The sequence below is a fragment of the Myiozetetes cayanensis genome, unplaced genomic scaffold (assembly GCF_022539395.1).
Source record: "Myiozetetes cayanensis isolate MyiCay16 unplaced genomic scaffold, myiCay2020 scf36, whole genome shotgun sequence".
NCBI classification, from domain to species: Eukaryota; Metazoa; Chordata; class Aves; order Passeriformes; family Tyrannidae; genus Myiozetetes; species Myiozetetes cayanensis.
In genome coordinates this window covers 324859-350294 of record NW_026087588.1, presented here as the reverse complement: position 1 = coordinate 350294, position 25436 = coordinate 324859, and the positions used below count along the sequence as shown (strand labels likewise).

At 44.3% G+C, this 25436-nt stretch overlaps 1 protein-coding gene across 4 annotated transcripts in view; it reads right to left on the bottom strand.

The window, feature by feature from the left end:
• ARMC8 (armadillo repeat containing 8) overlaps positions 1–25436 on the bottom strand; it is a 62675-nt gene that overhangs the window by 21160 nt on the left and 16079 nt on the right. For 3 of the 4 annotated variants that reach the window (XM_050328046.1, XM_050328049.1, XM_050328050.1), the window contains 7 exons: positions 15495–15637; positions 15305–15402; positions 8356–8448; positions 5071–5130; positions 3796–3876; positions 2926–3001; positions 2755–2845 (listed from right to left, as the gene is read on the bottom strand). In XM_050328046.1, the coding sequence (XP_050184003.1) occupies positions 2755–2845; positions 2926–3001; positions 3796–3876; positions 5071–5130; positions 8356–8448; positions 15305–15402; positions 15495–15637 (642 nt within the window). The remainder of the gene's footprint in view (positions 1–2754; positions 2846–2925; positions 3002–3795; positions 3877–5070; positions 5131–8355; positions 8449–15304; positions 15403–15494; positions 15638–25436) is intronic. The other variant, XM_050328048.1, reaches the window with a different exon arrangement.

Sequence of the window (25436 nt, the reverse complement as noted above, 5' to 3'; positions counted from 1 at the left end):
TACAGAGGGTCAATCAGAACTGCTCAGCTAAGGAGCAGCAATATCCTCATACCCTGTAACCACACCGTGTTTCACCACATTCCTGAGATCCTCCCAAGGGCCCAGAGTGGCTGCTTTCATCTCTTAGAGGGCAACATCACTCATCCTGTTCCAACCACAGCCACAGCTAAAAATCCCACCATCAGAAGTCTCTTTATAGACTGTTTCTCAGAAGGTAAGAGGTAAGACTTGACTGTTGGCACAGAGCTCATTTGATAAACCTTTACTGCCCAAGCCTTGAGCTGACAGCAGGAGACTCATTTTCACACCTGAACAATCTCACAGCTGCCAGGCAAAGTAGCTCTATTTCAAATATGAAAGAAAGCAATTTTTTACTGCAGGTAAAATAGACTTGGCTTAGCTGGGGGCAATTCTGGTGGCTTTAGCAGAAAAGGTTACTGCTCCACTTGCAGCTGCAAAGCCCTTTCCCAAGAGGCTTCCTGCCCTTCCCTCTGTGCCAACTCTGCTGCTCAAGTGAAGGATCCATTTCAATCAAGTCCTCCAGGTCTGATTCAATTGTTGGGAAAAAAGAAGGGAACTCTTAACATAGCCTCTTATGCCAGTGTGGATTCAAACAGAAATTTAAGGGAAGGTTCAAAAATGCAGGAAAAAACCCTTCTAGATCTGTATTCCAAGAACTCTGGTAATAAATCAAAGAGGAACTGCAGATTAATTGACCGAAGCTGGCAGGGCAGGAGCAAAGTCTACTTTAGAAGCAGAAAAAGGGATGACCTGTGACAATTCCACCTATTACTCACATCAGAAAAAAAAGGAGAGAGAGTCTGACTTGGAGGGAATCAAGCAGGGAATGCACTCATAGAGAAAAAGCCAGTAAGTCTTTGCAACCCCCAGGACTGTCATGAAATGGAGGCTTTGGAGCCCTAAATAGGATGACTGCCCAAGGACTAATTAGAAATCCCATCTGAAACTCAGGATACTGGTTTGTCTTGCATTTTCCTGCAACTTTCTTTTTGCCTTACACCACATCATTTTGGTCCACCTCAGCCAAAGCTCTGCAGAGCAACAGCAAAAGATGGGATGTCCTCCCAACTCCTGCCAATCCGAAACAAGCCAGACCTGGACAAGTCACGCCAGACCTGGACAAGTCACGCCAGACCTGGACAAGTCACGCCAGACCTGGACAAGTCACGCCAGACCTGGACAAGTCACGCCAGACCTGGACAAGTCACGCCAGACCTGGACAAGTCACGCCAGACCTGGACAAGTCACGCCAGACCTGGACAAGTCACGCCAGACCTGGACAAGTCAGACCTGGACAAGTCAGACCTGGACAAGTCAGACCTGGACAAGTCAGACCTGGACAAGTCAGACCTGGACAAGTCAGACCTGGGAGTGTCCATCCCAAAACAAGGACAGCTCAGAGCCAGACAATTCTCTGAACTCCCAACTTGCCTTCCTGACTTACCAGCTGCTTTATGTCTCGAGATTAGTACAAAAAATTAATTTTCCAAGCATCATTCCCTACGTATTTTCTGACTTCTCAAAGAAACCCACAAATCCGTCAGAACTGAGACTGTTACAATGTAATTAATTTAACTTGCCTTCTTCACTAAGGACTGCTTGACACAACCAGTAAAACCTGAACTGCACAGACCAACTGTGGTTGGAAAGGAGGGTGGGAGGTCCCAAGACAGACCTCCCACATGGAAGGGGATTTCCCAAGAACCCCCCCCACACCTACACATCTTCATAACCGCTTTTAGGAATGAGTTAGGTCATCATAGCCTGGCAACATGACTCCAGAGGCCATCCTGCTTGCCCCACCTGCTCCTCACCCAGGATCAAGAGACCCTGCACTGAGACAAGTGTCCATGAAACTGGTTGGGGAACTCAGAGAATCTGCTGTTGCTGGTCAAAAAAAACCCATTAAAACCTCAAAGAACAATCAAACAATACAACAGTGACCAAACTCTTGAGTGAAATTTAATTTTAGTTGTTTAATAGCGATGGGCAATTTTATCTCTTTAACCCCCTGAAGTGATTTGTTCCATTATTATCAATACAAGAAAAGGAAAACAGTCTTAAAGGAGTCAATTCTCAGCTCATGAAGTGTTGCTGTTATGGAACTTGAGCACGTTTTGTCACAGAGTAGAGAGTCATTGTGAACATGAACACACCAAGGTGCCCACACCAGCAGGGAAAATCTGATCTGAACCACAAAATTAATTAATGACATTAATTCTGCTGTATGAGCACGTGAAGCCTGAAGAATAATCTATTTTAATTAAAAACAGCTGGGAAGAAGGACTAACCCTGCTCCCTCATCACCTCAATGCAGCCTCCAACACAGCACGGCCCCAAGGAGCAGAGTGCTCTGAGCAGGGGTTCAAGGAGGGCAGGTAACAAATATTTAGGAATTGTGCTCTGCAAGGACACAGGATTGACCACAGCCTGTCCAAAGCAAAACATCCTAAACTCCAAGCTACTGGTGAAAATCCACATGGCTGAACACACATTCCTCACAAAACTGCTGCCCAGCAACATTTTCCCTTGTTTATGCACAGCAAAGAGTGAAAGTTACGTTATAAAATGAGGTGAGAAGCACTTCTTCAAGGGCTTAGATAATGCAAAGGGTATCTACAATTATTGCTAAGATTTTACAGCACACATTACTCTGGAAGAAGCAAGGAGGGAGCAGTTAAGCAGTGAGATTACCCTCTATGCTATTTTACTCTCGTTCCTGCAGACAATTACCATTTGGCTGACGTGAGCTGCATTTCAATGGGCTTGTCCCTTTGTAACATCTTCACAAAAATCTGTGGTAACAATTCTCCATCCACTGACACTGCAATGAAAGAGAACCCAAAGTCATTCTGATTCAGCCAGTCAATAAAGGGAGTGTCAAATCAGCAGCATCACACTCACCATTTACCAGAGTCATGGAGACCTGGGGGTTCTCAAAGGCCAGAACTGAGAAGCATTTCAATGCTTGCATTCGGACCTGTGTGCAAACAGAACAGAGGGGAAACAGAAATGCCAACTGCAGAGCACAACTGGTCCACGCTGCTGCACAGGCTGGGAGGAACCAGTGCTGTACATCAGCAAGACACGAAGATGGTGAATGAACATCTAACTGACACCTTGACTTCTTGCTATCTCCATGGTGGAATTATCTTCCTATGGGTGTGTTGTGAACTCTTTGTGAAGAAAACCAGCGAGGATAGAACTTGGGAACTAAACAGGAAATACTGGTCTTACCTGTGATGCCCCACAAAGCAAAAAACAACAAAGAATGGAAGTATAGCACAATAGCACTTTTCCTTCCCAGGACTCCTAAGTATGTCAGAGAACCAAAAATACGTGTCCTTAAAATTTACAGTTCAGAAGCCTTTAGAGGTCAGCTTAGTAAAATGTCTAAAGAGAACCATCTGGTTGAAGTGATTCTAAAGTAATGTTAAAATAAATGCACCCCATGAGTTTTACTGCCATGGTACAGGCTCAGGTATCAGGTGTGTGACAAGGATTGGCAGATTTCTTCACGTTGGATCTTCCTCCTTCAATCCAAAATAACGTTTTGGTTTAATTGAATAACTTATTTCATGGTTGCTTAGTTTTTTGACACTGGGAAGACGGACCATGATCATCTTCCCAGTTGTAAAACCAACTGTTGCTCTACAGGTGCACATTATCCCTGTCTATAACTTTAATTCATAGGCATAGAGAGAATTTTTATAATCTTCATTTGGATTCCTTTCATAAATATATGTTAAACACAGAACATTTTTAATGTCTTACTTTGTAGGAGGTGGAGACCAGGAGATGTGCAATACTCTGAACAGCTCCATGGTTAAATAAGATTGTCTGGTGATCTGGACCCTTCAAAGGAAAACATAACACCATTAATTCTTTAAAAGAATATGTAAAAGGTTTCCATTATCTGCAATTCACTGTCAAGTATTTAAGACAGATTTAAGAAATTTAAGGTGGATTTACTAACATTTACTTTGTGATCAGCTGGCATAGCATTTTTTAAATAAACAAGTCTAATTCTTATTTTTATAGCATTTGTCCTTTTTTTGGTAATCATTTCCACTTTTTCCTTCAATAGGCAATGCCACTAATTCTCACAAATGAAGAAAGGTGGATAGAGCACTTCTGTTTCTACTCTTCCTCTTGGAAACAACTGAAAGCTCCTGATTTTCTGTACAAGTCACATAAAAGATCCCCGGTCACTCATGTTTTCTTCACTGTTAATTTTCCACAATTCTAACTTCAGAAGGGAGGGGATTTCATCTGAAACGGGTTCAAGACAGAGCGACAGTGCTTTGAGAACAGATTCACATGTTCCTCCAATTTATTATTCTCATTTTAGTTTCAAACACATTTAGCCATAAATCCAGCCAGCCATGACCTATTTACTGACCTCAGGCTTTAAGTTGGCAATGGCTAATACACTGATACTTTTTCCAAAAGAGCATTTGGAATGACACCCAAATACTGGGTTTTGCAGGAGGAAGTCTCAGAACTGCTGTAGTATGAGCAGGCTCAGAGGCTGAGAAAACAACGTGCAATCTCAACACCTGCAGCCCTCAGCAGTGTCTGGGCAAAGCTGATCTGTGACTTGCAACCCTCTCCTGAGGAGGGGGGTCATTCATGAGACTGGCCAGCTCTACATTAAGCACGGGCTGTGCAAAATTAAACTCAGCTTTTAGGATGGCCCAGCTTTTCTCATCCCTCCATGCACTGCCCTGAGTAATCTGTAAGTGAAGGAAGTCTCTTCACTCCTTCATCTCCTGTTCAAACCCAGCTGAGTTTATGGCACTTCTACACACCCTGGGAGGCATCAGAGCCACTTTATTCTCTCATTTGAGATGCAGTTGAAATCAGATTCCTCTTATAATCAAAAGAACATTTTTAGAATATCTCTTACCTCTAAGAAAAAAGCATAAAATTACTTTTAGATGTAACATATCTGGTGCTTTAAGAGATGCTTCAGCTGCTACTGCCACCAAGAGCTTTCTACCAAAAAATGCAATTCAAACACAGGGTTGAAGGAGGAAAACCACTTACATTGGCACACAGAAGTGGCTGAGGCAATGATTTAAAGCCGCAGCTATGCCAGTGTTGGAGCTGAAGAACAGATATTAAAATATGTGAAAAAAATGAATGAAATTCAAGTAAAAGAAATCATATTGCCCCAGATTTTATGATTCACAAGTATCAGTGATTCTTCCAGGAGATGCAGGCGGTGGGTTCTGGTAAACAGGCCAAAGGCCTGGCCAGAGGTGACACCTGTGTGTGTCTGAGCTGCACAAGGGGAGGCACATGAAAGATCTCCTCTGGACAGGCTGTGTTTGCACACACCAGTCAGGGGCAGGGTGAGCACCAACCCAGAAACAGGGACAGCTGCAAAGACACAGGTGAAAACTGGAGAATGAAATTCCATTCCATAATGAAATTTCAAAAACAGGTACCTAAAGGCAGTTGCACCTTGGATCAGGGACCCAGCACAGGTCTAAGGTCACACAGGAGAAGGGGTCTGGGAGGAAGCTACCTTGAATTACAGGCTTTATCCTGGACCCTTCCCAGACACAGCATTTTAATTTTCAACTGGCAGTGAAATCACGCACAGTTGCCACCGCTTTCAAACCTAAGTTCCAGAAGTATTTTTTCAAGTTATTTACACAACCCTGTGTTTCCAAACACACACCTCCTCTCCTCAAACTGATCACTGAAATAGCAAAGTTTACTTACTCCCACCTGCTCTGAAAACAAACGAACTGAGACAGACTCTTGCATAGCAACTTTTGACTTTCATTTTCACAGACCATGTACATCACCCTGATTTCAGTTTACTATTTGCTCCTCTGTTGATAGAACCCTGGCTCTGGATGTTAAGAACTGCATCTGCTCCCCTGTAAATCAACCCTTTCCTTTGCTCAGGATGGCTCTTCTCCTGGGTCAGTGCTTCCCACCTGCTAATTTTAACTCCAGCAGTGCAGGGAGGAGCAGTCAGAGTAAAAGCAGAAACAGCAGCAATGTGCCAGGAACCCAAATTATGGATTTCCCAGCTCAAGAGAACTGGTCTGAGTTTTTCCAGGTGAGTAAGACAGAAGGCTGAGAAGCAAAACAAACAAGATGCCGGTAAGGAGGAGAAAAAAAAATGGATGCACCAGGTGTGAGCAGAGAATAGGAGGCAGGAACAAGGAGCAGGAGCTGTGATATGTCACTGTTAGTTCAATTAACAAATCTACTAAGATGAGGAAAGGGAGACATAAAAGCATCAATACCTCTTACAACCTACACTAAAGCCTTGCCTAAGTATTTGTGTAGAACTTACTGCTTCAGGGAAAAAGCACGAGAAAGGTTCTCTCACTCACTCCCCTTTGGGGGAAGGTAGAGTCTTCATTTAAGATGCAGTGAATACAGAAACTTCCAGTATTTAATCATTTTTCAATTATAAAAACGTACTTTGCCTATCCATGTTAAGTCAGAAAGTGCCCTGCAACTTCTGCTTCACTGTATGAGAAGGTTTTTGTTCTGTCTGAAAATACACTAATTGACCTTACAATCCTGAAACCCAAAAGCCAAACAAAAAAGAAGGAAGGGGGCATTTTAGATTTTCACTTAACAGCTGCATTTGCCTGAGCAAGAGAGAAAGGAGTTCTTCATCAATTTGTGATAATCTGTTTACTCAACCTCAAATATTTTCCTTTGTTATGCAGCTGTTTATTATTCTGTAAATGCAACTATTTCCTAACACTCCTTCCCACACCCTGCCTTTCTTGTGCAGTCATGTTTCTCTCTGCTCACACAACCATCAATTTCTTTCCAAAAACTTCAATTTTTTGACAAAGATTCACTGTAAAATTTGTTTGAGAGGGATCTGGGGGAGGCATTAAGAGCAGAACAGTGAGTTCAAGAGCACCCTCTGCCCTGCCCTTGGTCAGTGATTGGTCTCTGTTAACGTGTTTGCTGTGCAAGTCACCACCAGGAGTTAACGGAGCTGCAAGGAAGTAACTCATGTGGGAAAAGATGACAATAAGTGTTTTCCTCTTGGATGAATTACTCAGCAGTTCTCTCACAGCCAGCAGGGTTTATATTGCCACAGAGCCAACCCTGAGTGTATAAACTGCCACCCTATAATTAGTCCTGGGTTATTTCTCTTGGAAGCCCACATGGCCTGGTTTTTCACCTCCTCCAACTCCTCAGCCTATTAAGGAGACTTTCAAGGGCCACTTAAACAGCAGATGCCTCACTGGTGCATTTTTCTTCTTAAAATACCAATTTTTTCCCCCCAATATACAGATCTGAACTCCCACAGTTCAGTGTAGCATTTTGCCTTAATGTTTTCTTTAAACAATTCTATTAATATCAGCAGCTGAATTACACCTTTGTATCACATGAACTCTGTTTTCAGTCCTCAGTCTCACTTAATAAAAGAAATGCAATGGGATGAGTGAACATAAATAACAGTCAAGGAAGAGGAAACAGACACTTAACAAAGGAATAATTCAGAGTTTCAGAGGTCTCATTGCAAGTGATAAGGTAGAAAGATATTTTTCAAGGTAAATACTTACAAATTCATAACCTTGGGAACTTTCTCATTTGTCAGTCTGGGAGATAAATACAGTTTATGACCCTCTAGTTTTAAACTGTTTCTAAAGGGAGAAGATGCTGTAAAAATCTTATTTCCTACACTGAATTATTTTGATATTTTGTTGTATAACCCACTGGTACAGTAACTACCAAAAAAACTGCAACAATAATACAGAAATGAGTGTTGTGTGGAAACCAGGAGTGGGGGGAGGGAAAGACAACACCCTGTGTTTGGGGTGGTGTTGCTGCTGCTTTAAAATTAGTTTTCCCCTATAGAGAGAACTGCATTACACAGCAGGAATGAACATGTACCTGGATAAACCTGTGAGTGACAGAGCTCAGCTCAGAGCATTTCCCTTCCTCTCAACCTACAGTACCTCTCAGAAAACACTCCCTGGGTCTGGAACAGCTCCTGAAAGCAGCTGGAGGACCCCCACAGGAGCTGCTCACAGTCTTGAGGCTTCTGGGGAAAAATAAAAGTCTTCCCAGATTTATCCTGCTAATAGTGAGACTGATATTTGCCCAGACTGTTGGCTGGGTTTAGTAGCCAAAGCCTATAAAAAATCCCCTTATTTGCCTGTTTTCTTGTACTGTAGAGAAGCCCACACGACCCCAATAGACCTGCAGCAAATCCAGAGCAGTAACACTTCAGCCATTGCTGTCCCAACGTTCCTGCCACAGAAGGCAGCACATGCACAGGTTTTTATAGGCCACAACACAGGAGTTTGCACAAAGAACATGTGTTCTCTTCCTTACTTTGCAGCAGTGTGAGAAGATCTGACATATGTATTCTTGTGTGTATCGAGACCTACTGAGCAGTGCCATGAGGTGGGAGATCACTGTAGCATCCTGCAAATGAGAGGGAAAAAGGATTAACACTGTATGTCAGCACACTTTCTTCAGTTTGTTATTTAAACAGCACTGCAGATTCTGCACTCAGTGTCCCTCTCTCCACTGAAACTTCCATGGACACACAGCAGGACCAATAAAGTAGTTCAGGAGAGACTTGGAGGCACAAGTGACAGTTCTGAGCTAAATCCTCCTGGAAAAAACCAAAAGGTCAATGCAAGTTAGGTATGAAACTTCTGTGATTTGTGTCCAGAATATCTCTGTGACAAAACAATGAAAGAAGCAGGGCAAGCACACCAACTGCACACATGGGCACTGAAAGCATCACTGCAGGAGCTGGCTGAGCACTGTCCTGTTACAAGGGGGACTCACCTTTCAGTGCAGTTCCCAGGAGAAGGGAGCAGGGAGGGAACAAGGTGCCAGGCTGGACAATGCACAGCGCCCTGGAACCCTGTGCCACTCACTCTCACTTATTCCTGGGGGCAAGGATGTCTTTTGTCTTTCAAACACACTATAGACTCTAATGGTGAGTGTGGCACCGATGACAGAGAACCCAAATCAATCAGCAAAAAAAAAACCATGAGACTCAAGTGGAAGGTTCCCTGCCCAAGCAGGGGGTTGGAACTGGATGATCTTTAAGGTCCTTCCAACCTAAATCATTCCATGGTTCTTGGTAAGTTCCCCTAAGCAAACAAATCCAGTTACTCAAGCTCTGTGGGAAGTCACAAAACTGTAACATTTTAGAGCTCTCAGTTACTTTTACCAGCGCATTTTAGTGTCACCAACTGTGGTGATGTTAAAATAAACAATGGTCATTTCAGTTTGGAAAGTAGTGAACTAAATTACTTCCATGAGATACAGGGAGCTGAACAGAGGGAAGGATTGAATGAGCCTTCCTTCCCAAAAAACATGTGCTATACTGGCCCTACACACGTAAGTGAGACTCTGCTTCACCTGCAGAATGATGAGTTACAGCCCTCTGCTCAGGGAGAGGGAGATTAAAATTACAGCAAAGCCTTCATCCTCAGCTCCTCTGCCAGCACTGAAAGCAGCAGCAGCCTGACCGGAGCTCAGAGTGACCACAGCTTCAGAGACACAGCTGCTTATGAGAAGTTTTATTTCAAATTACCTGAGAAATTTCCAACCACACATTTTAATACTATCAAAATAAACACGTGTAAGTCTCCCCCTTTGCACACATATTTGAGATTAGGCAAAGATTTGCAGCATTTATTTTTTATGTTTAATATTTCATATTTATATACACAGACAATTACCGTACTTGTTTCAGGAAGCTTTGCTGCCAATCCAGCCTTCTCATTCTCAACAGAAAACAATAGGACAGCAGAGCCAAGAGACACACTGAGAATAAAACCAGTTTGTTTCTACTGCTGGTTTCTCAATAACTGGAAAGGATCAATGTGCAACAGCCTCACTTCCCATTCCAGCATCCTACAGAGAGAAAGTTACCTCCCTAAACCTTCCTGCCAGGCACACCATCCATACACCCCTGCTCATCTCCTGCTGATGTGCACAGGAAGAGCAAGGGACAAACTATTTTTGGCAGTGCTCCTGGGCCCTGCCAAAAGCGGCTCCATCTGATGTGTCTTTTCACGTGGCACACTGACACACACAGGATTTCCTCCCAACTCCAGAAGCCAAAGGCCAGCAAGGGACTGGTTTGGTGGCCATCAGCTCCACACACATACTGTAACAGCAGCGATGCTCAGGGCCACAAGGAAGCACATCCTGACCTTCTCTGGCAGAGGGGACACTGCAGGGGGCTGTGAAATAAGTGGGGACTGGGCACAGGCCAAGTAGAGCAGCAAATTTCCACAAAAAAGCAAACAGAAGCAGCCAACAGGCCAACCTTGCTCTCAACAAACCATCTTAGCAGGTCCCCAAAACTTCCTAAGTGTCTCCTTATTTGAGGCAAAGCCAAACTAACTGACAGTATACTCAGGATTCCTCTGTGGTTCCACACACTTGACCCATTAAAACAGATTCTTGTCCTTTTCTGTAAACCTTCAGGAGGTTCTAGATAAGAATTCATAGGTGTCAGTATGCACTGGGGCTCTTGGGAAGAAAAGCAAAGCCAGAAGAGTAATAATAATGGCCAGTCTTCGCGAGCGAAGATCCGGGGAAGGTCTTTCCACCTTCCAGCCTGCGCATTGGATTTTTTAGGTGAGACACAGTGTGCGCGGAACTGAGCCCACCCTTTAATCCTAAGGTTCATCTGCCGGGGCCAAGCGAACTTGGACAGTGGCAGTGAGGTCCTTAGGACGTAGGTGGGTTGCCTTTAAGGGCTAACGAGCCCCACCTGCCCGGGAGTGGCCCTGACCGGGAATCGAACCCGGGTCTCCGCGGTGATAGCGCCGCGCCTTTACCCCTAGACCACCAGGGGCTCCCTTGGGAAGAAAAGCAAAGCCAGAAGAGTAGCCCTAATTTATTTACTAGATCAAGGGTGACTGAAGTGGTCCTGTAGAAGGACTTGCCCTCTTTCCCTTAAGCTGTCAGAAAGGCTTTGTACCTCATCTGTAAACCTGAACCAGTGGAATTGCTTATGAAAATCAGATTTCAGTCAAAATATACAAGAAAAACATTTAGATTACTCTTTGTTAACTAAAAAGTATCTGAAATAGATGGCCAGAAGACAAGCCAGGAGCCCCTGAAAATCGGCTGAAGCAGAGAAGTGGAGAAGAGCTGATGTTTTCACAGCTTCTACTGGAACATATCTTCTCATAGCCTAGTTTTTGTCTCCCAAACTACTAAAAATACATTGCTTTCAATTTTGAATAAAATAACTATCCAGTTAAGCTCTTGGAACGTTGCAAGAGTGCTTGTGAGAAAACTGTTAATTGTGCTCCTTGATTTTGCTAAAATATATCCATCTTGTCTAATTATATTGGTATGTTTATCATAAAGAATCTAGAAAAAGTAAAGGGGGGTGTGGACATTACTGACTTCAACTGAATGTGAATAGTGATTCTGTGTCAATATGAGGCTACATAATTCCACTTCTATTCATATTAATACCTAAGTACAAAGGACCTGCCTGCAACCCTAGTGAGGTTGTGCCTATACTCATAATTGACACTTAAAACACTGAGATTCACAAATCCATTAAAATATTGTCTGCTAACAAAGTAGTTCCAAGCAACTTATGACAAAAATCTCTACATCACATGTATTGTAACAAAATCATCCAAACAGAACTCAGAGGGAATTAACAGCTGCATTTACTGATTGGATCCCAATACCTAATTTCTTCATATTCCTTTTTAACACTAAAACAAAATTTGTAAGATCTATTCCTCAAACATTTCTTCATAGCAGAGGATTGCTCTTCTTTTGTCCAAGCCAACAAACAGAAATGCTCCTATCCACCCAAATAACTTAAATTCAAGCTCCATGAGCTAGAATTGATTATTTTGCAGGTCTCATTTCCAGAAGCAGTTCAGCCTGGAGAACATCCAGCTCAGCCACCACAAAGAGCAGGAGGAAGGAAGGAGGGAAGCATTAGGAGCTGACCCAGTTTCCTCCTTTGGTGGCAGCAATCCCTGAGCAGTGTGGGATCACTGCTCATTAAACACCTGGGTGTTAATCACTGTAATACAGTCTGATGCTCTCCCTTTCTCCAGGTGACGTCAGGTTTTCCACACCAGCTGCCCAGGAGGGAGCAATGAATGCCTTTCCCTTGGCATCACCACTCACCTAAGCTGGAGACAGGGAGATTGCTCAGACTGATTCCCCACTGTCTGAGCAGCACAGGCTCATCCTGCTGCACTGCCTGCACTCTCCACACTCCCTGGAAGGACAGACTCATTCCCAGCAGAGAAGGTGCCTCCTCCTGCCAGGCCAGCACAGCAGCATAGACAGCAACTGCCCAGTAAAACTGTACCTGGGTCCACTGAGGAAGGAAAATGGGATCACAGCTGAGAACATCTGCCAGGAAACATGGGCTGGAAGTGTTTCCTGACACTGAATCCATTCTTTTTGTTTTAGATAGAACAGTAAGAGTGGTAGTGACAGGATATCTCTCCAACTGGATGTGCCTCAGTGCTTCAATCTATTCAGTGAATCAAAGCACCCCCAGCTGTGGTGAGCTGCTGCCTCATGTGGACACAGCACCTCCCAGGATCACCTGAGAAATCAATTATCTTCACCTCAACAGTTCTCTCACCCCTGCACCCCATGTCACTCCTCATTCCATGTGCGGGATGGTCAATCAATCCCTCTCAGTCCAAAGCCTGCTCCCTTCCCATGCAGGAATTCTCCACAGGATGTGTTCACCTGGCACAGCAGGTCTGGGTACAACCTGTTGTCACATCTCAGCATCAGCACTAAACCCCTGCCCTTTCTGGGAGCTCAGGGTTCATCCAGCTCAACACACCTATGGGTGGGGCTGCACATTTTCCCAGGACAGATCCCAAGTCCTACAGGAAACAGCCCAAATGTTTCCACCTCCGAAGAACTATTTTGTCCTCAGAACTGAACATAATTACTTACACAAAACTGCCAATATTTTATCCTTCAAGCTCCTGTCCATAAGGAAAGGTTCAAGAGCAAAGGTGTAGATCTGACACACAGCATTTCTGCTGGGAGAAATATCCAGGTCCCTGGGGATGATGTGGACCTGCTACAAACACAAAGAAATGCTTTAAAAGCAGCACTCTTTGAAGAACTTGTATTATCCTGATTTTAATTGAGAGCTCCTCTGAAACCTCTGGAGTGACTCTAACACCCCTGCAGATGTGGAGCTAACTCAGAACTTCTTGTCTTGGAAACAGTCCTGGCCAAGGTTTGAGAGAGAGTATCCTCCATGCAGTCAAACCACACAGAAATTCTGGGAAAGTGTCCATCTGGGATACACTCAGGATCCAACCTTTCACAAGTTTTCTCCAGATCTGCTGGGCAGGAATGAAAAGCCATTGACAAACTTAGTCTCCTACCTTTCAAAATAAACCTGACAAAGGCAGAATGAGAGGACTGGAAGATGTGAAGCTGCATGGAAATGGTGACAGTCTCCCTGGAGCTGCTGGGTTTGGAAACAAAGAGGGAAGAAGGGAGGCCAAATGGGAACTTTACATTCTTCCCATTCTTCTCAGTGTGGCAAAGCAGAGTGTCTGTCATGAAGTGCTGATTAGGCCCATAATTACTCCTTTAATTGCAAAGCCAATGTCTCAACTGCTGCCTTGTGAAACACAGCCTGCAGCAGTGTGGGCTGTGGCTACACCTTCCAGGAGACAGGAAAAACACCTCTCCTTTTCAAAGGATCTGCATTTATTACTTTTCAAATCATGCCTTGAAAAAAGCAGATTTTTAGAAATAGAACCTTCAGCACAGTCATAAAATAATTAACTTCCAGGTGTCCAAGTGGAATGGAAGATGGGAAAATAGGAATTACAGTTGGAACTAAGGAGCAAGGACCCCTCACCAGACGCTTGTTTCCTGTAGTTATGGTTGATTCCAGGATATCCCACTGGCCTGAAGGACTGGGGTAGCAGTTCTGGTGTCACTGCTGTGCAGCACAGAAGGCAAGGATGAAACACAGACCCCAGTACCTTGGGCACACTGTTCCTACAACATCAGGGTAATTTCTATGCTAATGCTGTTCTTTCCCATTTCTGTCCATACTCTTCCCTTTCCTTTCTCTCCAAGATATCAAATGTCCAAGTAGGGAGCCATTAATAGTCTCTACTGAGCACTGATCCCTGGGAATAGGGATGGATGTTAATGGACACAGTCATCTTTAGCCCTGACCAGAGACTGAGAGCAGGAAGCAGATGCCTCTGCAATTACAAACTTGTAGAGGCTGACTTGGGGGAATCTGGGAGCATGGAGTGGAGCCAGAGGAAGCAACAGACACACAAAGAGGAAGCTCTTGGATCACTCAGGAGAGGTGCCTTCAGTGGTCGCACACACAGTCTGCACTGGGGTTTGTTTCCTTGCTGAACAGCCCAAAAACAACTGGAGAAAAGGCAGTGAACAGTGGAGGACAAAACTGGCTGATTACCTACACACATCAAATAGAAGGTGTGAAGAGCTGCAGGAAGACTTCAGGAGACAGACCAACCAGCAGATGAAGCTCAGGATAGATGTGTGGTAAGACTGACTCTACAGAAAACTGCAAGTTTACATACCTACTTCTGAAATGAAATGTAGGAATTCATTGGAAGAGGAAGAGAGAACAAAACAGACATTACAGCACAGGAATTGGTTTAGCAATGACAGACACTTGAACTGTAGAGAAGGGATGATATCAGAGGCCAGCTGTGCCTCCTTCTCCTCCCAAAAAAGAGGCAGTGCCTGAGTTGGAGCAAGGCCAGGGGACAGCAGTGCCTTCAGAGAGGGCTCTGCCCAGTAACCCCACCAGGGGCAGCACCAACAGCCCCACTGTCACACACTCCCAGCAGATCTCAGCATAGCAACGGTGCAGGGACATTTCCTACTCTCCTGGCAGTTAAACACAAATCACACACAGAATAACTAAGAGAAGTGACATTTTGGAGGTGAAGCTCTTCCACTGGAAGCACAAAAACTAAGCAGCAGCCCCCCCCGCCGCCCCAGTGTGGCAGCACTGTGTCACGTAAAATTAAGTTTCAGAAAGTAATGCTGCCAGGATTGCACAGAGGCCTGAAAGTGTTAGTTCTGTTCTTATCAGTGTGCTACCTGTCAACCATCTCATATCAAACACTGCTATAAATGATAGGGGAGCCAGATACCTTCTGTGTAGGTGAGAAATGCTGATGCTGTTGATCAAACACGCCCCTGTTACTACTCCACACAACAAGATTCTTCACTGCCACCACCTCTACAGGTTTTAAAAGGACATCATAATCTGCTTACAACTTACTGTGTACAGCAGATCCTCTGGAGTCACAGGACTGATGAAGATGGTCCGGAGGCATCGCAGGCAAGCTTCAATAAACTTCAGATCTGGAGACAGCAATCCTACAAGCACAGGCAGAAGGGACCATTCAGCTTCATTATCTTTGCTTATTTCAGTCCCTTAGGAACATCTACTGACATGGGCCCTGCAGTACCTTGCAGTAAGGCTGGGATAATATGGCAGTCTAGGAGGGATTTGACATTGTTCTCTGTGCCCATGGCCAGGCTGCCCAGCACCACGGCGCACTCCGTCCTCAGCTCCGTGCTCGAGCTCTCCTGCTGAAGCAAGTACAGCAACCTGCAAACAGAATCATTTGCAGAGGAAAATTCAGATAAAGACAAATTATAAAGCCAAAAAAAAACCCAAAAATCTGAATCCTGCTATGTAAAGAAATTGAAGTCCTTAATAAAAATACCAAGACTGAATAAGGGTAGATGAACACTTCACTCATAAGCACCTTTGGACACTTGTTCCCACACAGGTTTCACTGGGTGTTATGGCAGGACACCACAGTGCTGTTTCTCAAAAAGGCAGTGTCACAGCCCTGATATCCAGGATGAGGCCTGTCAGGATACCAGGGAGATACCAATTTTCAATTAAAGGAAACGAGGCTACAGTATGATGTCAGTGGAAAGGGAACCTCATGCACTCCCCTGACACCCAGGGACACGATTTCTGCTGACACAATGCTTGGTATCTTTGGCAGTGATTTTTCTGGGTCACAACTGCAAAATAACTCCACCCTCAAGCGCAAGCAGGTGGGCTGAGAGTACTCTGAGTTTGGAACACTGAGAAATGATCACATCCGAACATGAAGAAAGCCCAGAAATGTTTTATGTGCAGGAAAGCAGCTGAACTGCAGCTGAAAGGAATCACTTGGAGCCTAAAGCACATCTTTGCCAACTATGTCTCCAACAATTAGGATTCTTCCTGCAGTACCAGGACACCCAGGAGTCCCTTTGAATCTACTGCAGGTCACAGCAGTAGCACCTGAACCACAGCAGAGATCACCAAAGTTGAGTCATGCAAAGAGCCCAGAGAGCAACCAGATTCCTCTCTCCCATCAGCACAGCAGATAATCACTAGGGCTCACATCAGCTTAGGATGAAAACAGTTTAACTAAAGGCTCCCACAATATAAATCAGCAAAAGGAACAGGTAAGATGAGTTGTAACTGAGACAGAATTCCTCCTCTGTACCTGTCACACAGAGAGTCACTGAGTGAGACAGAAATATTGTCCATTTGGTAACACACTGCTGTGTCCCGTGTGACTAGGTCTCTCCTCAAATGTACTGACACCTTCCCAAGGAGCAACAAAGAACCAGAAGCCAGCACCTTCCCCAGTGCTGGGTAAGACAGAGGTAAGTACTCAGGTAAACAGATCCCTGAACAAAAATGCCCCAAAACCTGACTTCCTAATCCAAGGTAAGGGAAAAATAACCAGATGCGCAGTAGCCAAGTGCAATGTGGGAACATGGGTGTGGAATGGGCACCCAGGGAGGTGCAAACAGCTCCACAGAGACAGTGACACACAAGAGGACCTTCAACACACTCTCCAAATGTTTCCCACTTACTAGGAGAGAAAGTGCTTCTTGGAGTCCCCTGCATTTCAAACCTACAGTAAAAGGCCAACATAGCTCGGCCTGTCCCTGGAGAAACCTGAGATTAAAGGTCTCTTCCCTGCCTCAAAGCTGCACATTCACTTCATAAAATCCAGGCTACCCCAGGCAGCAGACGATTTACCAAGCTCTTGAAGAGGAACAGCAAAGGAACTCCCCACACTTCCCTAACAGTTGCTTTGGATGAGAAGTTTTCTGGCTGTGATCTGTGAGGAACTCGCTTTGCTCCCAAGGCAGGTTTGCCAGCAGCCAGGGAGTGCTGGGCTCAGAGATGTGCTGGGTCACATGTGCCACTAGGACAGGAAGATCTCCAAAATACAAGCACATACTAAAAAGATTAAATATCATTTCTTCCTCAACAGAGACAAAACAATTGAAATGTGGCAGAAAATTAATGTGTGTGATGCAAGAAACCCCAAAAGCACAGGTATCTTTCCTCCTTTCAACTTCCTTTGGATTCAAAGGATCAGACTGGCATCAATTCAGGATGGCAGAGACTTCCTGAATCATTGCTGTTTTCTTTAACCTGCTCCTTCCACCAAGTAATCAAAGGCATCCAGGTTCTTTGTCCCTGGTTGTCTGGTTTATCTGAAAGGCCATTTATTCCTGATATGTAGAAACCTCTTCTAATTTCTTGTATAAATCTATTCCTGATTGATACCAATTTGACACAGCAAACATATCACCCTTTATTTGTATTAATTCTTCCCAGTTCCCACAGTGCCCAGCTAATGGTCCTGAGGCACTTTGGCCCAGACCAGCACATGGTCAGTGGGGCTGATCTGCTGCTCTTCCTCTCACTGAGGGTCCTTCAATACTGACAGGGCAAAGAATGCTAAAAAGGCCCAGAAGATCAGTTGTTCCACAAAAGCATCTCTCACACATTTGTGCAACCCCAAAATTAACCATACCCACATTATCAGCTTCTGGGAAAGGAACAAAAATGATACTGCAGGCAATTAAATTACATGTTTCTAAAGCTCCAAGTTCTGGTGCTGTATTATTTGAAGTATCAGCTGTGCCATGGCCAGGGTAAAGATTAGTGCCGTTGCTGGGGGAGTACAAAAGAAACAAAATACATAATCACTGTTGTGCAGAATCATCACCCAGGAAAAACAGCGCTCCACCTGCAATCCCAGTGGGAGTGGATAACCCTGCACTGCTGTTGCTGCTACACAGGTATTTGGGTTTGTTCCCTGCCTTGTCCATCAGGTAAGGACAGACACAGACACAGGAATGCACTGAGTGAACCCAGCTAAAATTCACCCTGGAAAAGATGTGATGTTTTTTCTGGACGCTGAGCTCCCTGCCACATGGAAAGGACAGTCTCATCTACTGTTCTAACTCTGACTGACTCCTCTGCTGTATGAGTTGGTAAAACTTGATCCAATTACTAATTAAAAAACGTCAGTAGCCATCACCTTTTTTTAATAGCTTTCAATAACCTAGAGGTAAATTTGGAAATTCCAGAGTATTTCCTTCCATTTTCACTAGGAAGTCCTGAAATCTTGCTCTGAGGTGCATCTTCCCTGTACAGATCACACCAATGGCCTTCTCTGGTTACTGAGGACAGAAATTCTGCTCCTTATACCCAGAAATGTTCAGTCACAGAATCACTGAGGTTGGAAAAGACCTTTGAGATCAAGCTCAACCGTTCCCCCAGCACTGCGAAGGCCACCACTGTCCCCAAGTGCCACATCCCAGTGGCTCTTAAATCCCTCCAGGCATGGGGGCTCCACCTCTGCTCTGGGCAGCTGTGCCAGGGCTGGACAACCCTTTCCATGATGGAATTCTCCCTCATGTCCAACCTGCCCCTCCCCTGGCACAGCTTGAGGCCGTTTCCCCTCCTCCTGTCCTTGTTCCCTGGGAGCAGAGCCCGACCACCCCCCTCCCCCGGCTCCCCCCTCCTGTCAGGCAGTTGCAGAGCCAGAAGGTCCCCCCTGAGCCTCCTTTTCTCCAGGCTGAGCCCCCCCAGCTCCCTCAGCCGCTCCTGCTGCTCCAGCCCCTTCCCAGCTCCGTTCCCTTCCCTGCACACACTCCAGCCCCTCAAAATCATGTCCTAAAAAGACCTTTCTCCCCCACCCCCCAAAAGATTTTTACCAAATTCAAAAGCACCCTAAATTTTGAAGGTTGTTCTTTTTCAAGGAAAGTAATTGCTATTTTCTTTCCCATTAACACTCCACACTGGGAACAGATGTTACAGCAATGCTGCTGCTAGAGAGTGAAAATGAACCACACCAACTGTAATCTACAGTCTTTCTGTGTGCTTAAAATAGAAAGCCTTAACTAAGCTTTATAATTAGTGAAGATCAAAATTTAAGTTCAGATTTTATATACAATAAGATTCTGAAATATTAATAATATCCTTTTCTACATCTTTAAAATAAGTTTGTGTTTCAGATTAGGTTGTGCACAGAGCTAGACATCCATATTATATTTTCTATTTCTGTCTTGAAAAGACAGAACTGACACCAAGTAACACTGAAAATTAAGTAGTTACACGACAAACTATGAAACTACAGAAAGTTTCAAGCCAGGAGAATCCATATAACCACTGAAGATGAAACTGTGCATTAATAAACTACTGTCAAACATTAAAGACAAAGCCCACATCCTTCTACTGTCCCAAGGAACATCCTGGACTAGTTTGCTGTTCCAAGCGTCTATCCTGGACAAATCCAGCAAAGATGGAATACATTCCTCCCATATATTAATATCAACAGCATTAAAAGGTAGAAAAATGGCACATACTTGCAGGGGGTAATTTGGATTTTGGAAATTTCCAAAATATGACTAAGGTACTTGTCCACAGCCCATGTTTTAAGAACAGGCTGTCCCTGCATGACCTGGATCCCTGATCTCCAGCCTTATCCCTTATCAGCCACCTCTCTGACTTCCAAACCTGCAGAAATACTGGACCAAGGCCCTGCTTTGAACCACGACTCACTTTCATAGAGCCCAAGAGCTTCAGGAGAGGCCAAAGGCCCAAAACAGCTGCTGAAACAGCAGGAAGGGGCTCCTGTTGTTGGCACTCTGCAGCCCGTGATCTTGCAGGGATGCTCGTTACAATGAGACAGGACAGGAAACAAAGCAATGGAAAGATCTCACAACATCTTCATGAATTTTAAGGCAAGGTTTTAAAATGCAACACTTGGACTTTTTTCAAACTTCTGTAACGCTCCTTAAGATAATTTTGTCTAACATTTATACAGAGTATATGTTCCTCCATTAGTCCCTGCCCTTCTGTGGGCAACAAACTGATTCAAGCCCCTTTCTCAGATGTCAGGAATGTATCCAGGCAATCATACCCACAGCACGAAGGTCAGCAAATCCATCCAGAGAGACACTTCAATGAACTCCAGGCACGACCGTGCCGAGAAACCACAACTGAGGTGTGATGTACTCGGAGCAACCGGTCAGGACTCACCTGGGAAAGCTACGGACTTTCTGAGGTAGAAAAGGAAAGAGCTGCTGAACAAGAGGTAACTACAGTGCAAGGAAGGTAAACGGTGCAGATTTTCCTTTTTTTTTGAGGATGATTGAGTTGGAGGAGGAGCACCAGAGTTCTGCAGTGTAAGACAGACATGTGTGACCTAGAGCTCATCAATCCAGCCTGAACACAGACCTCATCCAGGTAAAAACAACAGGAACTTCCTCTCTGACACTTCAGCCCACTTCCAAATTGTCACAAAAGCCTCTGAAGTTCTTAAGGCACCTGGGAAGGAGATGAAACTCAGCACTTCATCAAACCCCAGGCAGTGGAGACAGAGCTCAGGGTAACAGTTTGATGAAGCTCAAGACATCTTTTATCAAAGTATATGAATCAATGAGAGCTTGAATTCAACCTTGATTATCTGAGTATTTACTACTAGTCCCCTCGCAAAAGGGATTAAGCACTGTTTGCTGGAATTACCACAATTCTTATTAGATCTTATTCTACCTGGAAGATTCTTGCCTTCCAGTCCACTAAAAACCCAAAACTCTACCACAGAAGCACAGGTGATGGAAGCACTCCTGAGTGTCTGATTTACTGCTGGCTGACAGGACATGGAATAAAAAGCTGCCCCATGCACAGAGGTTGAGCTCTGAAGGTGCTGCAAGTCCCAGTGAGAGTCAATCCCAAAATGTGGACTCAAGTAACAGATGAGAATAGCTCAAACAAGATAGGATAACACACTTTTCTTTCCAAAAAATGCTCTTTTTAAGGCTTTTTAAGCACTACTTTTCAGACATAAGAGGAAGCAGTCACTGGGCACAGGATTTTCCAAAGCAAGAACGAAGTATCATTTCAAAAGTACTCAGAATAATTTCTGTACCACAATACCTGAAGTGACAAATTAAATAGTTATGGATTCTTATACACAAGGACTCAAAAATATGAGTGATTTTTATGACTCTTAGTCAGAGAAATCCATCCTGCAGTGAGGTGTCACAGTCTCCCTTCTGGAAGTGACAATTCCACATCTCCAGAGGTTGGATCAAGGGTCTGGGCTAACTCTGCTACCTCAAAACCCTGCAAAGCACAGATAATTGCTGCTGAAACATTTCATACACCATAAATAGGACTGTCTGCTTCCTAGAGGAGCCAAGTGGAGCAGTACCCAGTGTATGAGCTGCAAACAAAGCTTTTCCTTTGGGAATAAAATAAGGAGTCTCAGCTTACAGCTCCAATAATTTATCCTAATGTTGAGACATCCTCACTTGCATTAAAATTCCATGAGTTGCTGCTTACACACCGCATAACCTGCATCCAATCTGACTCCTGTTCACTTAGCCAAATCCAATACTGGGCACTTTTAATACCTGAAGTTGTTCACACATGCACACTTTTGGAGTGACTTGAAGGATATTCCAGTTGCTGCAGAATGGCCTCTCCTCTTGGTTACTCCATTAAAAAGCTCACACCCAATGCATGAGCACTGTTAGATCTGCAGGCTGTGTGAGCTAAATTTATTCCAGTTTTTCCCCCTAAGACCACTCCATGAATCATTTAGCAAAACATAAAATACATCCTGTCTTTGCAGCCATTTATACAAGAATACACGGGATCAGCACACAGCCCCTGAAGCCAAACATCAGTGCACTTCCACTGACAACACCCAGAGCTTTTTAACATACACAGTGAATTACACTGGTTCAGTTCAGTACTGTTCTTGAGATGACAAAAGCTTTTTGCTTCACAAAAAATGTGTTAATAGGCATTATATAAAGCAACATCTTCATCCAGTCCTGCTTCAACCACCTCATGACTTCGCTCAAGACTGATGCCTTGTAAGCTTCTCTCTGAACTGCTCATTCCATTTACCTTTATAAAACACCAACATGCAAACTTTACTCTAGGTCTTCCAGAAACTCCTGTGAGGAAGTTTTTTTTCACGTTAGAACATAAGCCAACCTATGACCACCACCTGAAAAACTACTGCTCAGTCAGACAAACCATTTCTAAAAGGTCTTTGTCTGAGGGTGCCAAGTGACCTTAAAACAAAACCCAAGCTGTCTTTACTTCCCATTCACCTGCAGCTTGAAATTTTTCATTGTTCACAAAAAGATTAAACTGTATTTCCACTGAGTTGGACATCACCATCCAATATCCAGCATTTGCACGTGAAACAGGACCTCAAGAACACATTTTTGAGTATTTTTGGACAGATTTGACTCTTACATCACCTTAGGAACAAATAACACAATATATCACAAAGCTACTTTCTACACAGCGTTTTTAAACCCAAAACTTAAAATTCTAACAAAAATACGCAGCAGGAAAGGTGCTACCAGAGGCACAGGTTCCATCAGAACAGGCACTTCAGAGACAGGGGCCTGCACAGTCCTTAAACAACAGCTCTCGTGCAATCTGCTGACTTCCCTCACGTGCACTTCATAGCTGGGCTAGAGGGATACCTTGTTCCAGTTACCCACCACCCTCGTGGAAAGGGTTAGTCCTCATTAAGAGACACCTCATTATGCAAGCAGGCCCTGACTCCTGAGCTGTTTAAGCCAAAAGCAAGGAGGAGCACAGGAGGCTGTGAGGGGCCCTGCTCTCCACCTTTCTCCACCCTAAGGCAAGGGAAGCCTTGAAAATTATCAGCAGGGCAGGTGAAGCTCCTTCCTCTGAGCACACCAAACCCCAACATCTGGGCACAGATCCCTGCCCTGTGGGGCACATGACACAAAGAAGCCCAGCATCAAGAGCACAAAGAACAGAACGAGGCATCAGGAAACAATTGGAGCCTCATAAGGAGGTCCAAGAGGTCTGACTGAACACCTCATTAGTGTGCCTGGGACAGAGCCATCAAAGGCATTTTCCTTCTCATCTTTTTTAGTAGGTTACACACTTAGCAACTTTATTGTTTTATTGTTTTATTTTTTGCAAACTCTAAAAGAACACTGCCTGAAGGAATCTGATTATGTTTAACAATAAATTGAAACATAAAATCTCAGGGGTGTCCACGTTGGTGTGTTCACAGCCCTAGAAATAATATGAAACCCCAATAAATTCTATTAGTTTTCACTTCCACAGACAACCTGACAGTATGCTGGGCAGAACTGAAAATTCAAACGATGGCACGGAAAGGAATTCATCAGCACTTCTGCAGGTCCTTTAAAATGTGCTCCAAAGAACTTAAAAAGATTAAAAAACCCAACAGCTAAACAGAACCCCTATTAAATGACTTAGGGAAAGGTTAAAGTTGACTACATAAGGTTTTTTGAGGTGCACCTAACTAAAGAAAGCCTTGGGAAGAAGTACACTACCACCCTACAGCTCCAAAGAGCTGACTGTGTGACAAGAGAACAATCAGCTGGAAGTCAGAAAATCATTTCTGTTAAGTGACAAGAATGATTTAGTGTTTTTGTCAAAAGCCTTGGGTGGTTGGGATTACGATTTGATTTAAAAACTGTTCATTTTGGAGCAAAGGAATAACTGAAGCTCTTAAGGAAAAACTATCTCTGAAGTGGATTAGACTTTAAATATTGCACTCTCAGCAATAAGTAGATCAGCACAAACTTGACTCAGGTGAGGTTTCTGACAGGTAGCACAAGGGACAGGCAGACAGCCCTGTTTGTTGGCTGGAACTGAACTCTGCCTTCCCCCTGCTCTGCCCTCCACCAGCTGAAGGGAGAAGGAATCCCATGTCAGGCCCAAGGGCCCCCTTGGTGCTGGATGGCAAAGCAGCAAAGCTGTGTCTCTCCAGTGCTCCACACACCTAAGACCGACCCACAGCTGCTTCCTCATGGGCTCAGTTCATCGAGTGCTTTTCTTCAATTCCATCTCTCAGCAGCTAAACTGGGAGAACTGGGAGCAGCAGCACTGCAGACTAAGTGCAGTTCAGAAGCCCTATCAAAGGGGCAGACAGGAACAATCCACATCTGAACTGAGTACTCAGGCATTTTCCTGGGATTTAGGCTGGGAGAACAACTGATGGAAAGCATTAAATCCTGAACTTGGGCTCTGAGGAGGTGTCTGCCATGGATACAGACACAAAAGCTGCAGTATTTGTTGTCATAAAACTGTTGAGTAAAGGAGCACACCAATAATTATTGTGGACTTCCTCGGTCTCTGCTGGTACTTATGTGAGGGAGAAGGGAAAAAAAAGGTGAAGGACAGTACAAGTAGCAAAGCACTTCCAGACAAGGCTAAGTTGGCCTGCCACTGAAAGAAATGGACCTGAAAATAACTCTTCCCCTCTAAACCTTAGAAATTCTATTTTCTGGGATTGCTACTAAAAGGTATCAGTTTCAAACACTAACGTTTCTGCAGTCGTGACAGAGGGGCCCCAGGCCAGCATTCCATGAGAATTGAAATCCTGTGATTCTGGGAAGAGATATAGAAAAATCTTCTCCTAAGAAACAAAATCCACATCCAGGCTGGCCACATTTACATTCTGAACATCCAGGGCCATGTCTGTGCACACGTTTGTACAGTTTTAACACCTCTAAGTTTCTAAGTCCAGACATGGCAATTCTGCCAGCTTTCTTCAATCACCTTGGTTTTTCTTAGCACCCCTTCCAAAACAAGGGGTCAAGGGTGTCCACAGGTCAGACTGAACTTCAAAGGGCCTAAAAAGTTTCATTTAAGGTACAGGTACATCTCCCTTTCCAAAGATGACCCCATGGAACAACTGATGGACTCAGGAGTCCACAGGCCCAGAGCTGACAGCAATCCAGCCATTTTTCATGCATGGAGATCCTCAAGGCACTTTGCATTTCGTTCCAAGCAGCAGTCTAATAGTTAAAATAACAGGGCTATTACACACATACCAGTAGTATTAGGGTCCATTTCAAACACAAGATACTTCCTAGACTTGTTTCCAGACCTCACATGAGTCTGTTCTAACATATGAACCTGCTGTTTTCTTTTCCACCAAGCGCCAGGTCTGAAGGAGCTCTTTGGCTCCAAAGGGTCTTTTCTGAAAAAGCTTGCTGGAGGAAGACTTGGGCAAGAAGAGGGAAACAAATAAACAAGAAGCTGAACCCCAGGA